Raw genomic sequence first — 15891 nt, forward strand, 5'->3', positions numbered from 1 at the left:
TAAGTCAGGTCTATTTTTTACTTCATTTTTTACTGCCTTGTTAGAAACTGAGTTAGTTCTTTAAAGATCTGTACAGAGCAGCTAAGCCTCTTGAAAAGTCCAGGTGTCTGGATGGCACAAGAACAAAGTATTTCCTAAAATTCTCACATCACTGAAAGCTTTTCTGGGAGACTAATAGTAGTCTCGATGAACAAATGAGTGGTGATCCTTTCTTTGCTCCAGATATTCATTCTGCTGGTACTGTAAAGCACTGAGTCCACTTAGAGGCTGAAGTTTATTGCTTACATATAGGACCCCTTCGAAGCAGGACCACAGTGGTTTGCACATTTGTGGTTTCTACTGAATTGTGGCACTTTGTCCATTTCATGTTATGAGGTGGAGACTCAAAGGAAAAACATTCTGAAATACTCTGTGTTACAGGCTGGACACTCAGGAATAGCAAAAAAAAACCCCAAAAAACAAACCTACCTACCAAAAGTGCTTTACATCTTGCAAAGTTTTATTCAGCTGCGTTAAGAGCTCGTTGTCTGAGTAAAAACTGACAAGAGCAGTAACTTGTAACAGAAATATGAGTTTGGTTTGTTGGAGAGAGTTGGAGTCTTTAGACTCCAGTCAATTCCAGAATAATTGCATTCTGTTTTGAATACAGATAAAAAGTTTGGTGTCTTAGAAGGAATCCGAGTCCTGCCCACTTCTTAGTTGTTGATTTTCGCCATTGAATATCCCAGGCTGAGAACCGAAAGCTACAGGTAACCATTGAACATAGAAACACGTCGTTAAGTTGTTTACATTCTGTAACATGAGCTCATTGGCTGTGGTCCTTATCTATTTGTTAGTCACGCTGAGAACTAAACCAGCCAGGAAAGAAAAATCACATCCTCACTGCTCTGCATAAACAGCCAAGTCTGCCTTTGACTTTCACTCAGGATTTTGACAGACAGACAGAATTCTGTCCAGAGCAGCTCGATGGAATCAATCGCTCGGCCTCTCCTGTAACAGAAAGCACTTCCCCTGATTTACAGTAAGCTTGGCGTTCACTGGGAGTGTATCCCAAGCGTGCACACTTCCTCTGCTTTCCCCCGCGGAGGCCGGGGGCTGTGCCGCCCCGTATGGAGCTGTGCCGCCCCGCATGGAGCTGTGCCGCTCTGTATGGAGCTGTGCCGCTCTGTATGGAGCTGTGCCGCCCCGTATGGAGCTGTGCCGCTCTGTATGGAGCTGTGCCGGCCTGTATGGAGCTGTGCCGCCCCGTATGGAGCTGTGCCGCCCCGTATGGAGCTGTGCCGCCCCGTATGGAGCTGTGCCGCCCCGTATGGAGCTGTGCCGCCCTGTATGGAGCTGTGCCGCCCTGTATGGAGCTGTGCCGCCCTGTATGGAGCTGTGCCGCCCCGCATGGAGCTGTGCCGCCCCGTATGGAGCTGTGCCGCCCCGTATGGAGCTGTGCCGCCCCGTATGGAGCTGTGCCGCCCTGCGGGGAGCTGCGGCCCGGCCCTGGGGCTGTCCGGACCGGGGGACTGGGCTGTGCTGTGCGCTGGGGCCCGCGGCCGTGACTCAGGCCCGCTGCTGAGTCAGGGACAGCGCGGCCGCCCTCACCTCGGGCAGCGCGCCCGGAGCAGCTGCCAGACACAGACACACATCGTCTGGGCCGGGGAAAGGATCGAAAACACTTCCCGTGGGGTGAGCAACCCTGCCTCTGCAGTGGCTGAGATACTCCTGGGAAAAATGCGTTTTATTAAAAAAAAAAAAAATCTATCTATCTATCTATCTATCTATATATATAGGTTTAATAAAAACTTTTAAACTAGACAAACTAGGAGACAGAATAAGCGAAGCCTCTCGGCCGAGGGGGCTTGGCACAAGGTCTGCCTGTAGCCCACCTTACTTTTTTAGGGCTTCTATCTTTAAGGAGCGCTGTGTGGAATATTTAATAGATGTTAATCAAACATTTTTCTTTTGATTTAAGTATTTCTGATCATCTTATGCAATAGATTTATTTTGTGGGTGGCTCTACTTAGTTTGGTAATATGGGTGTAATTTTTTTCCCGAGGTTTTTTGGTTCTTTTTATTTGGGTAAGAAAACAGAAAGTTAACAGGTTTTTTTATGAAGGATCACAAGGTGACCCCTCTTCTCATAACTTCTGGCCTGGTGGTCTAGACATTACAAAGAGATAAAAAAACCCTTCAGTCTTAACTTTATGGTATAATCAGAAAATACATATTCATTACTCTTCTAAACTCTTAATAAGAAAACATAATACAATATAATTATACATATAGTAATGTTAATATTTGCAAAAAGCCAACTATATAATAAGCCTTCATAACAGTCCTATGGGCTGGCTTTGCACAGCTAGTCCCTAGGAAGCCAAAATTGATCATATGGTAAAAAAAATTCTAGTATCTTAAAGATAACTTAGCCTTCACTGCTTGTGTGATGTTGTTGTTGTTATACAATCAAGTAGAGAAAATAAATTCTCCTTTTCCCTAAGTTACTGACTTACTGATCAAAGTACTCATAATCCACTCTTTTAGTTTATTGCCCTATTTACTAGAGTTTGGGAACTTATTAACTCATCTGCAGTTTTGCTTTGATCAGGTCTGTAGTATAAAAGCTCTGAGATTAAGTCAGTAAATAACAATAAAAGTGATGTGGGGTTTGTGTTTGTTTGGTTGGGTGGAGTTTTGTTTTTGCATTTTTTTTTTTTTAAACCTGTTGAGGAGGCAGCAAAGTTAGAAAAATTAGCAACAAGTATCAAGTTTAGGTATAGAAACTCCCCTTCTCGATAAAATTTTTGAGGTGGCTTCCTGAAGAAATGATAATTAATTAATAGCAAGAACAAGTGAATGGAATGCAGGAGTAGCTGGTGGTTCTTTGTGTTTGCTTATTGTGGAAATGCTTTTCTTTTGGGATTCCCATTAGACTAAATTGGTCCCTTGGTAAATATGTATGGGCTGTTTTTAACTTTTATTTAGGGCTTGAAACATCAGTATTTGTTCTGTTGCTTTTTATCATGTTCATATGAGGAAAGCAAAAAGCTTAGACTTTTGGTGGCAAACTCCAGTCCTGTTATGTTATACAAATTAATATTCTGAATTAATACGAATTACTTGCTCTTTGTAGGTGTTCAGCATGTTTTGTTTTACCTGAGCCACTGCTGTACCCAGCAGATGTTGAACTCGGGCTGAGGAGGGCAAGGCTTCGAGGGGTTTGACAGCAGCCTACAGCTGACTGAGCCAGGATATAGTGCTAAAATGTGATCAGCGAGAGATGATACAAGAGTTACAAACTGCAGCGGGACAGAATGGAGCTGCACTGGATGATTCTTCCCCAGGTGGGTGGGCAGCGCAGGGGTGCGACAGTAACAGACACCTCATCGGGGAGGATTTGCAGGTTAGCTCTTCCCAGCCTTGCGCCTGCTGCTGGACAGATGCTGAGACCCTGGGATTTAAAATTACTTCATTTAATAGCCTATGAGTTTGAAAATCAGGTGGGTTTTTTCCTCCACGGCTGGGTCTGCACTGGCAGTCCGTCTACTCTTTGCTGAACAGCTCTCCTGAAAAACTAGTTCAGAAAGGCTTCACAAATTCGCTTGGTAAGACCAGGCACGGACGTGCCCCCCTCTTCAAATTTCCCGCACTCCTTCATTGACCTTCATTGTACATTGACCGTACAATGGTTTGGGCTGAAGGGACCTTAAAGACCATCTCATCCACGGGCCAGGACACCTTCTACTGGACCAAGCTGCCCCAAGCCTCGTCCAGCCGTGCCCTGAGCACTTCCAGGGATGGGGCAGCCACGGCTTCTCTGGGCAACCTGTGCCAGGGCTTCGCCACGGCCACAAGAAAGAATTTCCTCCGGCCTTGGGCTGGCTCAGAGATAAGAGCGGGATGCCTGAGGGCAGCTCCGGGGCCGCAGTCCGGCGGCTCAGCCCCAGCCCCGGGCGGCGCCGGGCGCTCCCTGCCCGCTCCCGGCGGAAGAGCGCGGCGGCCGGAGCGCGGAGCGCCCAGGGCCCGCCCCCGGCACCACATGATGCCGCCTCTCCTTCCTGCCGCCCCCGTCCCAGGCAGAAAGGGGAAGTGACTGCGCTCGGCTCCCCGCCCCGCCGCGGGAAACGCGCGGCCCCTCCGCCCCCTCGGCGCGGGGCCGGCGCGTCCCGGCAGAGCCGCGCCCGGAGCAGCGCGGGGCCGGGCCATGGCGCGCCTCGGGGCGATGCTGGTCCTGCTGGGCGCCGCGCTGGCCCCGGGCAGCGCCTTCAACCTGGACGTGGAGCGCCCGGCCGTCTACTCGGGCCCGGCGGGCAGCTACTTCGGCTTCGCCGTGGACTTCTTCGCCCCCGACCCGTTCTCGTAAGTGCGCGTCCCGCCCGCCCGAGCCGCGTTGTCCCGGCGGGAAGCAGCGCCCCGGTCCCTCGGCAGCCGAGCCGCTGCCACCTCCCGGGGCGGCTCTCGGAGGGGCCGCGGCTACGCTCGGGGCCCGGAGCGGGGATGGAGCCGGCTCCTGTCCCCACAGGGACCGCTCCGCATCCCCGCCCCGCCGGGGACCGAGGCGCCCTGGCCGGGGAGCCAAAGCCCATCCCGGCCGCTCCGCTGGGGCGTGAACCTTGAGCTGCGGGATTCTCTGCACAGCCTGCTCTCACGCAAATAATGGTGGTGAGAAATACAGCGTAGAGAGATGTAGTCAGGGCTTTTGGTTCCTGAAGCCGTGTCCCGTGGCATTTCAGAAGATCTGCTGTTCTCTCTCTGGGAGAGTGCTTTGCGGGAGTGCTGTGTTTGAATAGTGCTGAGTCTGTGCGAATCGCCGAGCTGCCGAGGAGTCTAGAGAAGGAAAAGTTCCCTGTAAGCACGTCTGCTTCCTGAAATGTTCCCGTTTCACGTTAAAGATTAGGCAGTGTGTAGTCGCTGTTGCGTTTCAGACCTTTGAATCCTCGTGTCACTAAACTGCACAGCCTTCGTTCGGTGTTGCCGGAACGGATCAGGCTCTGGTTCTGAAATGCGGGCTACAGTAACATCCAGCCTTTGTCACTTTTTCCCCACTCCGCTCTCATCTTAACGGGCTGTAAGACTGGAAAAGCTGCTGGCTTTCATTCTGCTGAAGGGATATTCTCCCTCCATACCCCCTTAATCTTTGCTTGTAAAACTTTATAAGCAAATTGTACAGCTATTGAGAAAGTCTTTCTGCAGTACATCATCTAGCCTTGTTTGCATTTTTTATTGCCTACATATATTAGAAGCCATCCTGTCTTAACTTGCATATGTTGCACCATCTTTCTCTGCTATCTTAATCCTGTAAGTCTTGGTACTAAAAGAAAAAGGCTTCTATTTTTGTCCCGCCCTTTATTTTTAAGTTGGCATGTGTGGCTGCAGAGTTATCAAGAGATTGGCAAATGCATGTAATAAACTTTCTTCCTTGCTTTCTGATAAGGAATTATGTGACCCAGCTCTCCATGAAATCACTATTTGGAACCTTTCCATTATTTTTATAAGAACTATTGACCTCAAAGTGCCCTGCTGTAAAAAAATACAGTGTAATTGTCAGGCAGCATGAAAAACTTCTGTATTATTTATAGGGGAATTCTCTTCTCTGTTTTTTTGTCATCCATAAAAGTTTGTACCTGCTAAGCTAAACACTTTATTTTACATCAAAGTTCTTAATTGAACCAAGTAGCTATGCAAATTTCCAGGAACTGGCTCTAATGGTGTTAGATTTTCAGTTTATTGCCTATGGGCAGTGATATTTTACCTCCTGCAATAGCCAGAAATAGTTGTATGCAGTGTCCAGGCACATAGGGTGTCACGGTGGTTTCTATGGTTTTGTTTTTGCTTCAGTGAGTTTTCATTTATCACCTGTTTTATACATGAATACCAGAGATCACGTCGGTTTCTTTTGGCTAAAGCTCTTTGGATTGTCCAGCCTGACAACAAAGGCCTGGTATTAGCTCCTGAATGCTCAAGCTGCTGTTTCACAGGCTATTTTGACCTGCTGGATGCCAAACTGAAGCCGATTTAGAAGTCCAGTATGGAAGTCCTATTCCAGGAGGGGAAGTGGCGGTGCTGTGTCAGGTTTCTCTGTTTCTGAAACAGGTTTCTCATGCACCCTGTTTCAGAGGAGAGACACTTGATGTGCAGCATGTCACAGGATGTGACAGGTCCAGAGGCACCTCCATGGAAGCCCCAGTTTCTCTGGTGGCCATGGAAAGGGGCTGTTCCTGTAGGCACACCAGAACATTCCCAGCCTTGCCCCAGCATTGGGATGGTTCAGGAACATGGTTCAGGAGATTTGCAATATCAAAGCATAGCTGGTGTATTCCCATGGAAATACAATTGTCCCTCTATTCCCTCCTTCCCAAAGTAAGTGGATTAGGGACTCTCAGTATTCGGATAATTTGCATATTGTTATAAGAGCTGTGACAAAATCTGCTTGCTTGGTCTCTGATGATAAAAATGCACCTTTTTTATTTGTGGAAGAGACTTTTGTGGAGCCGCATAATGATTCCTTTATTTTATTTTAATTCCTTTATTTTATTCCTTTAATCTTTTTAATAAACTTCATCACAAGTATTAGCTTAAGAAAAATTTAAAATCTAGAATTAGAATGGGAATGATTAAATCTTTTAAACAAGAGTTTCATTTGGGAGGCTTCTCGAAAGTCAGTGGTACAAGAGTAAAATGGAAGATAAGCTACCACTTGTTTGATAGATTGTAATTATAATAATGGATGTGTTGCTTTACTTGGCATTATGTTTATTTTTAAACATTTCTCTTCTGCCTGGAGAGTTGATTTTAAGTTGATTGAAGTGTTTCAAATTCCTGTTCTAGAAATCTAGACAGTCTGTGAATGGCAACTAAGGAAAACAAATGGCTTGCCATTTAGCCTGGATTTTCTATCAGGGTCCATGCCAGGGCATTTTTAAGGTTCTGAAAATTCACAGAGCTTGAAAACTGGTGGATCTTTGTGCGAATTGAGCTTTGATGAGGCGCTACATGTTTACACCTATACTTATCTCTTTCCTAAAAAGGAGCATGGAGATGACTCTGAAAAGCAGAGCAAGTTTGATAAGCCTGGATTTACCTGCCTGTAGACATCCTCTCCAACCAGTCCTGCAGCCTGTTCAGCTAACCCAGTTTCCAAACTGGAGAACTGTAATGCCTGACAAGACTTGCTCTTGCAAGCTGCATTCCCTCTTAAAGCAGTCTAAAGGAAAGCCACAGAGCAGAGTGATTCTGATGAAAGGAAGCACTTGGTTTTGTCTTCCAAGCATGACTTCATGCTTCAAATTGACTTTCTCAGCCAAGTGCTGATGAGTCAAGTGGGTCTCCGAGGTGCTGGGGCTCCTGGAAGGTGCTGGAAGACACCAAGAGCCTTGCTCAGTCTGTTTCTTACCTCGACACTTCTGAATTTTGCCACCTGTGCCACTCTCGTGGCAGTTCCTGCTCGGAGTGCCCCGAACAAGTGTCTGTAGAAGCAGAGATGCAGAAAAGCGCAGCAGATCCCAGTAAGAAAATGATGACTGTGCAATGAATGTGGGTAACGAGTCATTAACATGCAGATCTGTGGCTGAGAGTGGCTGGCACTTGGAGATTGTTTTTACAAGAGCACTTGCTGGGGCAGGGCTGACTCATCACGGTCGGTACATGCTGAGCTCCCGGGGCACTACTGCTTTGTTTATATGTTGTTTCCATTTTTGACTGACTTCCTTGAATTACCCTTACTCACAAAATTAACCCGAAATGATGCCAGCTGATGGCTTTCGTAAGGTACAGAAGTTCACAATTTCCTGTTCTGCTGAACACGTACATATTTTTGAAAGGAAAAAGGAAGAATATAAAAGGTGTTTCTCTCATTTAAAATATAAGCCTGAGGAGGCCTGGATACTTTAAATTTATCATCTCTTCTTGTCTCTCTCCTTTTGGTAAATGCGGGGTCTTTTGCATGCAGAGAAGAGAACCTCATATATTTTTTAAATTTTTTAAATTTCTCTGTAACTGTGAGTAGTTTGAGTTGGATTTAGATTAGAGTAGGCAAGCCTTTTGCTTTATTAACTCTTCAGATGTCATAAAGTTATAACAGCTGTGCCTTAGGTGTTGAAACCTTTGTTTTCACTTCTTTTTTTCCCCCGCAGGACATTTCTTCTGGTGGGAGCTCCGAAAGCAAACACTACCCAGCACAACATTGTAGAAGGAGGGCAGGTGCTCAAATGTAACTGGGACTCCAACAGGAACTGCCAGCCCATTATATTTGATGCCACAGGTAACTTGTGGGTCCCTGTGGGGGAGATGTCCCTGCTCTAATGCTGCTCTGGGGAAGCAGAAGGGATTCAGGTCCCTGTGGGGTTCCTTCATGGTCAGTGTGAATGCAGCTGTTTTTTGACTGGAAGCTAGTCAAGGCTGCTTGTGGTTTCCTTTTCCTCTCCTCTCTTTTAGAATTCTCTTCCCTGGTATGTGCTGAAAGCCTGAGTGAGCAAACATTATTCTTCTTGTGTTTTAACCTATTTTTATTTCTCCTCTGTACTTTCCAGCAATCCTAAAACATTTGGCAACCTAATTCCCAATGAACCCCGAGGGGTTTTCTTCCTATTAAGGATGTGTCATGTGAGGAAAGATACTTCTCAATATCAGCAAAGGTGGTGTAGGCAGAAATACCCAGAAGTTTCAGCTGAAACCATGATTATGAACGAAAAACTGTGGGAAAATGTCTTTTTAAAATGGTTCTATGGTAGGAGCACTCAGGTGCCTGAGGTCATAGGCATTCCTTACCCATTTCTGAAGCACGGAAGAACCGAGCAGCAGCAGCAGTATGGACATGAAATCTCTCAGTCATTCTTCATGCTCTGGTGCACACAGTGATTTCCACAGGCTGTGGCAGGTCATGAGAATGCACTGCATTCTGCTTTTCTGCTTTTCTGCTCCAGCCACTCAGTGCTGAATCCTGTTTTCCACAGCATATTCCAGGGCAGCGGAAAAACCTCCCCATGTCATGGGAGGGGATTAGCAAGACCCATGTGGGGTAGGGCAGAGGAAACACCTGTGCCTTGAAGGTCTGGTTGGTTGTAATTCATTCCTGCCAGGATTTTGACTTGGCAGCCTAAAAGTTGCTTAGATAGATGCAGCCTTTTAAAATCATGTGCAGTAGAGTGAAGCCTGACATTGTCATGGTATACCACAAAATGTGGTTGATGTTCAAGTTTCTGAAATCTTCATATCTTTCTGCAAAAACCACTATGTCACTTGTTCCACTGAAAAAAAAAAAAAAAACAAACCCTATGTAGTGGCACCCACAAACCCCAAGTCATTATCATTGCTTCACTCACTCATTTATTATTCTTTCATATCATTCTATAGGAGCATATCTGCCAGATTGCAGCTTATTAGAGATTTTTAGCAAAGTCTGACATTTTTGTCTGCATCAGTGTCAAGACAGCAAAACCAGATTACAACTATCTTATTTTTGTTGTTGTTCTCTGGGCTTACTGTTTACTAGAATACAAATGTACTTTTTGTTAGTTTGGGTACTTCTAAGTAAGAATCTCGATCTCCCTAGTTAATAATCATCATTAATATCATAGCCAAAAAACTTCTGGTGGGGAAAGATGAGCCACACATATAGGTTCTCGACACATCTTCTAATGGGAATTACAGTGCATTTATGAATTTACTGTGAACATTTGCAGTAGGCTTTTCCATGTGCTGGGCAGAGTTGATAGAGGCCACACTGCTTTGCTGGGGATATGTGCTCCTGGGCAAAGAGACAGTGTTTTGCTCATCATTTGCCTTTAAGGAAGAGGCATGTTAATCGCTTGAAATTTACCAGTAAAAATAGCAGGTCATAACAGCTTAAGAGGATTTCTTTCAGGCACGCCTTAACTCACTCCAGCTTTGAGGCAGTGAATGGGGGAATAATGCATTTGTCAATTATTCTCCTGGTGAAAAGGGGCATTGTATTTCAGCTTGATAAAATAATAAACGCCCTGAGACAAGAAAATGTCTTTTTCTTTGTGCAGTACACAATGCTCGATTCCCTGTGTTCAGTGACAAAGTCACTGCCAGTGCTGTAACCCCCTGCCCCTGTCTCCTTAGGGAGCACTCGTGACCCACTTTGGGGAAACAGGAAGTGGAAGATCTGACCACTAACTTGTGGTGCTGATGCAAAGGGGCTTTTTGTAGATGACTAACTGCAGCCTCTGCAGGAACCCAGGCTCATCCATTTCTGCTTATCGCTTGTGCAGCACCGTTTGTAACTGCAGAGGTATTGCTCAGCCCTGTGTACAAGGCAGATTTTTTTATTCCCTCCCAGATTTACTGGGAGAAACAGGTTCTGCATCATTACTTAGATGTGTTTCTTCAGAGTTGTTTTCTAATTGCTTACAGCCAGTGAGAAATCTGACCTGTGAAAATAATGAGAATGGTTGTACTTGTGGCTTTCCTCTGTTTGCCTATTGATGCCAAACTCTGTATTGTGGAGTTGGATGCCCTGTAATTAGCAGGAGCCATGACCCCGTTCCTGCTCCCTTCTGCCAGGTAGCACAGCTGGAAAAGCCAGGGCAGGCCAAGCAGTGAGTGAGGGCAGGGCAGAGGCCATGCTCCTGTCCTTGGAACGTGGCAAGGGAATGGAGGGAAGAGCAAGCCTTGTTCTGACTGAGTGGGGTTGTGTTTGTCCCTTTGTCTTGTATCACAAATAAATATGAGATAGGGTTTTACAGAGGTCCAGCAAGGTTTTTTCCTCTATATGTTGTTCTATTACTATTCACACACACACACAGAATCATTAGGTTGGAAGAGACCTCCAAGATCATCGAGTCCAACCCAGCCCTAATACCTCAACTAAATTAATTAGGACTATTTCTTCTTAATTTTTTTTTTATTATTATTTAAGTTTTTCTGCAGCTTTGTGGGTGCATTTCTGTTCCCCATCTGTACCAAGGCCATGCTGAGCTCAGTGGCTGGACAGGGCTGGGTTTTATTTTCTAGCTCTTGGCTTTAACATTGTATTTGCACAGCAGTGTGGTCTTTTCTGTGATCAAATACCACGGCTGTCCCAGAGCCCAGGAGGGAAGGTACCAGCTGCTGGAGGATAATATTTGGAAGAGTTGATCCAGCCCTGATGTTGCAGCAGTATTGCTTGCTTACTTGCACTTATCCTCACCCCAGCTGCCCCGGAGGAAAGCGATAAGTCATTAAGCTGATAGTTCCTGTACTACAGAATTTACTACTTTGTTTATTCCTTCCTGTGGGTGCCCACTCAGCTCTGTCAGGATGGGAGTTGGGCAGTAGGAGTCCCTTTGTGCAATGTCATTTATTTCCCTCTTTCTCATGCCCTTCCCATCAGCCTGTAACATAAAACCCAAAATCAAACAAAAGCGGTTATAATTTTTAAACCTCTAGCTAAAAAAGCAATATTCTTTCGCAGCATATTTTCTCCTTTAAAACAGCAATATATCTCGTGGAATCACAGAATGTTTTGGCTTGAAAGGGACCTTAGAGATGGTCTAATTCCCACCCCCTGCCAGAATTTGTGAAGGGGAATCTCCCCTTGTCCTGGATCTCTCAGTACAGTCAGTCATACTCACTAAAAATACACCAGAGAATATTCTGTCCGTGTGTGTCTGTGTGTTTCTGTGCACATTGCACTAATTGCTTTTGACGTTCTGGTATATATGGTGGCTTTGGAAGGCAAAATGTTTATATGGCACATTAACACTTCCCAAATGTAAAGATGCTTTGCTGTGGGGCTTCTCAGCCTTTTAGCAGTGACATCAGTTGGCTTTGATTTAACACAGCTATGACTGTGTCAAAGTGGCATAACAGATGTGTGTGGTGGAATCTGCCCTGAAGTTTAGGGGAGCACGTGGCTCTGCTGCACGTCAGGGACTAGAAACTGAATACTTTTTTTAAAAAAGGCTTTCTAATGTCGTCAGGCAAATGTTTCAGGCTGGCCTCTGCTCTCAGGAACACCTAAAGGTGGTAGGTTAAGAAGGACCCAAGCACTAGAACAAGGTTCCTCACCTACACACCTCTGTTGGTCCTATTGCAAAACTGAAATATGAAGCAGTGCTGCTGTTACTTAGGTTATCCTGCAAGTCTGGATAGAAACAGGTCTGATTTAAGCACTTTTTAAACCCTATTCCTGTTTACCTTGTTAATTCAGCAGTGAACATACCTAAAATTTTTGGTATTTCTTCTATATCTTGACTTCTTTCTGCAAGTGACAAAGTATTACCACAATGTCAATTCAATTGTTACATAAAATACTTGGAATTTTTCCCCTCTGTCCCAGTTAACTTTCAGAATGTGTAGGAGGCCCTCCCTCCCTATTTTTTCAGGACAAGCACTGAAGGGAAATTTATATTCTCAAGCTAGCCTATTCTTCAAAATTTTCATAAGCACAAGCAGTGATAATAAATCCTTTCCTCTGCAAGATGTTTTACATTGCACTGTCATATTAACAAAAATCACAGGTTGTAGCTCAAGGTAAATATTTATCTTCAGTCATTCTTATCTGTTCTCCACACTGGATAATTTTGTGACTGAAAATTTAGTTTATTTTTTGTTTAAGTCCATAGAAATAGCAATTTTTGGAAAATCTGCTTTTACACCTGGCTGAGCCATTTCTACCAGACTGACCAGAGATGTGGTTCCTCTCTTAAAAAGCTTAACACTTGGCTTTTTCTGCCAGCTGCTTAGCAGCTTTTCCAGGAAAAACATATTTCTTGTGGGTAAACCATGAAGGGAATGCAGCCCATTTTCTGTTTCTGATTGCTTCTGAGACCAAGATCCAAAACCATTTGTTTTAAAGATGTAAAAAGTCTCCATCTCCTTTTTTCATCTCCACAGCCTTCTCATGGTGGCACAGCAAATTTTTCATAGATAGTACTAGATATTGCCAGCAGTGTTTCCATAATCTTCCTCAAGAAAAACATTCTTGAAAAGTTGAAGGGTATTCCACAAGTTAAATTTATTGCGTGTAGTTGTCCATTTTCTGTGTATAAAATGTAAACATTTTCTTTTCCTGTACAACAGGAGGATCAAAAGTTTGCTGATCCAGACAACAAAACCAGTGAGCAGAGGGGTGGGTGGCCAAACGTGCTTTTTAGGAAAATCAGCACATGATCTTTATGTTTTTATTTATGTGCTTTACAGTTAGGCATGCATGGAATGGCAGGGTTGATGCACTTAGCTAATTGTCTGACGTCTAGATAAGTACCTCCATCATTTGCCCCTGGAATTTTAGAGGATCGTTCCCAGTTTTCATTTCAACAAACAAAAAATTCTTCAGAGACCCATGTAACCACTTGGAGTTAATCAGGCTATACACGTGACAAATTAATATAAATCAGAAGTTTCCTGTGTTCTTGTTAAAAAAAAATACAAAACCAATCTTCATAATTATTTATATTATTTTATTTTTCTTATTGGGGTCCTAGCTTATCATCAGTCAAGAGCAGTGGGAAGTGGGTTGGTAGCAATAGCATTTCCTCATGTGTCTATGGCTTTTCAGAAAAGTTTAACCAAATTATTGTATTACTTGCTGTTTTTTTAAAGAAAACTAATTGGGAAATGTCTTTGCTGCAGTACAGGATGCTTAAAACTGTAGCTCTTTATGTCAGCAGTAGAAAGTGCAGTCCTGAGACTGCCTCAAGAGCTGCTGCCTTTAGAATCATCTGATGAAACGCAGACAGCTCTACGAACTGTTACAAAGGAAAATATGCTCATAAAAACAATTTGAACCTCTATGCTAATGAATCGCAGATTTCTTGAGCAGCTTTCGTGCTTAGCCCAGGAAGATTGGCTTGTTCAGACAATGGATTGTTTTGCTTTTCTGAGACCTGTGGTAAACCAGGGACGCATGGCTGAGTGGTCATTCCTTCTCTTGGGGAAAGCTTTCCCTACTGCTCTCATTCTCTCTAGCAGATCTCAAAATTCAAGACTGGGGAGACATACAGAAGCTGTTGAATACTAGAAGCTAAAAGCATCTCAAATGTTTCCAGCTCAGTGTGGTGTGTTTTTCCTGCTTTGAGGAAAGAATTCGGTGCGGCCTCTGCGTGGAGAAAGTTTTATCGCGGACGGCTGTACTGTCCCTCCTCTCACCCCTTCCCACGTTTTGATGCAACAATGTAATTTTAGAGAAACTGTTTGTTCTGAAATGCTTTTGGATACAATTCTTCGGAGACTGGATATTTTGTTTTGTGCTGAAAGAGAAAGAGACTTTTGCAAAGTAAATACCTTTGTAAAGAACGCTCCTGATTCCTCCTTATGTTTGCAGATTTGTTTTTCTTTGTCCCCCAAGTGGGTGATTCTAGACAATAGGAGGCTTTGTTTGGAAGCCTAAACCTCCAGTTTGGCATGGCTGGATCTATCTGTGACCTATTTAGCTCCAAGTGGGTATTTTAACTGCCTCGGGCAGCTTTGAGCTGTAGCATTGCACCGGGTAAGATCTGCTGCTGCTGCTGAAGTTACGGCTGGAGTGGGTGCCATGAGCTTACATTTCCCTCCTGGAGATTTTGATCGTTTGTGCAAAACAGTCAATTGTTCAAAACTCCATCATTTCCACTTACAAAATAAAGGAAGTGTGGGATAGGTCGGTGTTCTTTGAAAATAGCTGGCTTTAGCAAAGTACTGCTTTATTTTTGGCTGATTGCTTTATTGGTATCACCATGGAGTCCACGGGGGAATTTCAATCTCAAAGGCCACCGATTTCGCCAACAATAAAGCAATAAATCTTGCGGAGACCATTCATTGATCGGGAGTGCGGCTGATTGATTTTTATCTGGCTAAATCTCCCATTCCCTCAGTGCCCCTGGAGTTCGGTCGTTATCCCTGTGCTCGTGCCGGGTGTCTGGAGCGTTCCTCGGGCTCCGGGCGCTGCTCTGAATGCAGAGGAGAGCAGAATGTATCGGACCTCCTCGGCGTGTCGGTGGAGCTGACAGCACAGAGCTGCTCATGCCTGTGTGATTAGGTCGACTCCTGCATGGACGCTGTTGGCTCTGTGTGGATGTGGATGGATCGCAGGGCTATGACGAGTTGGAAAAAAAAAAGAAAAAAAAAGAAAAAGAAAGAAGGCGGGTTACTTATATTAGGCAAGGGAAAAGATGCTTTTTGTTCCAGTACCGCCCGGGGAAAAACGCGGGATTCATACCTCAGAAGAGGGAAGGGGAGTAGTGGGAAGGTCTCTATTCCCTTCTCTCTGAGTCATTTCAAAACACTGTGGCTAAACTGAGGTTGCTAAAGCATGAGCTGCCTCCCAGCATGGGGAGTTTCAAGTGGAGATAAGCTTGTGTTCACTTGCTCCTGCTGCGTCAACTGAGGTTGGAATCGCTCCGATTTTGGTTGTAACGACAGATGAAAGATACTTTACACTGCACAGAGTTCTCCTATTATGAAAAGACGGCTCTTGCATGTTTTATAGCTTTGTCTTTCTTTTGGCTAGCTGCATAGTTTCCCTTTACCTAGCGGGGCAACTTCACTTACTTTGAATCGGCATAAAGAGGTTTGTTTTAACGAGAAGTCTGTGAATTGGGTGACTATTTACGTTTCGCAACTTCTTGAGTGCTCTTAGTATGGTGACACTGAACCAGGTTTCATCAGTTCAGTGCCTCTTGACTCACCATCATCTCTGTTAAGTCTGGCTGAAGATCGGCGTAAATGTTTCAGTTCAGTTTGCTCATTACCATAAAAACAGGAGAGCTGCAAGTTACAACTGGATCTGCTTACTCAAGGGCAGGACTTTCCTAGTAACTGCTTTGTTCCTGTAACTGATAACATTTACCTTGGGAAAAGAGGATGCCGGCTAGCCAAAGGTGATAGTTAAAAGAAATCCATCACTGAAAAAGCTTTTGATCTTTTATTATATTTAGGAGATGGATTTATTTTCTTTTTCTGCTATTTCTACCCAGCACCGCT

At 44.6% G+C, this 15891-nt stretch overlaps 1 protein-coding gene across 1 annotated transcript in view; it reads left to right on the plus strand.

The window, feature by feature from the left end:
• Positions 1-4093: 4093 nt before the first annotated feature.
• Positions 4094-15891, plus strand: part of ITGAV (integrin subunit alpha V) — a 45560-nt gene continuing 33762 nt past the window's right edge. The window contains exons 1-2 of the mRNA XM_066322501.1: positions 4094-4344; positions 8118-8245. Coding sequence (XP_066178598.1) covers positions 4190-4344; positions 8118-8245 — 283 coding nt within the window. The 5' untranslated portion in view covers positions 4094-4189. The remainder of the gene's footprint in view (positions 4345-8117; positions 8246-15891) is intronic.

This window comes from Sylvia atricapilla, chromosome 7 (genome assembly GCF_009819655.1).
Source record: "Sylvia atricapilla isolate bSylAtr1 chromosome 7, bSylAtr1.pri, whole genome shotgun sequence".
Lineage (NCBI taxonomy): Eukaryota > Metazoa > Chordata > Aves > Passeriformes > Sylviidae > Sylvia > Sylvia atricapilla.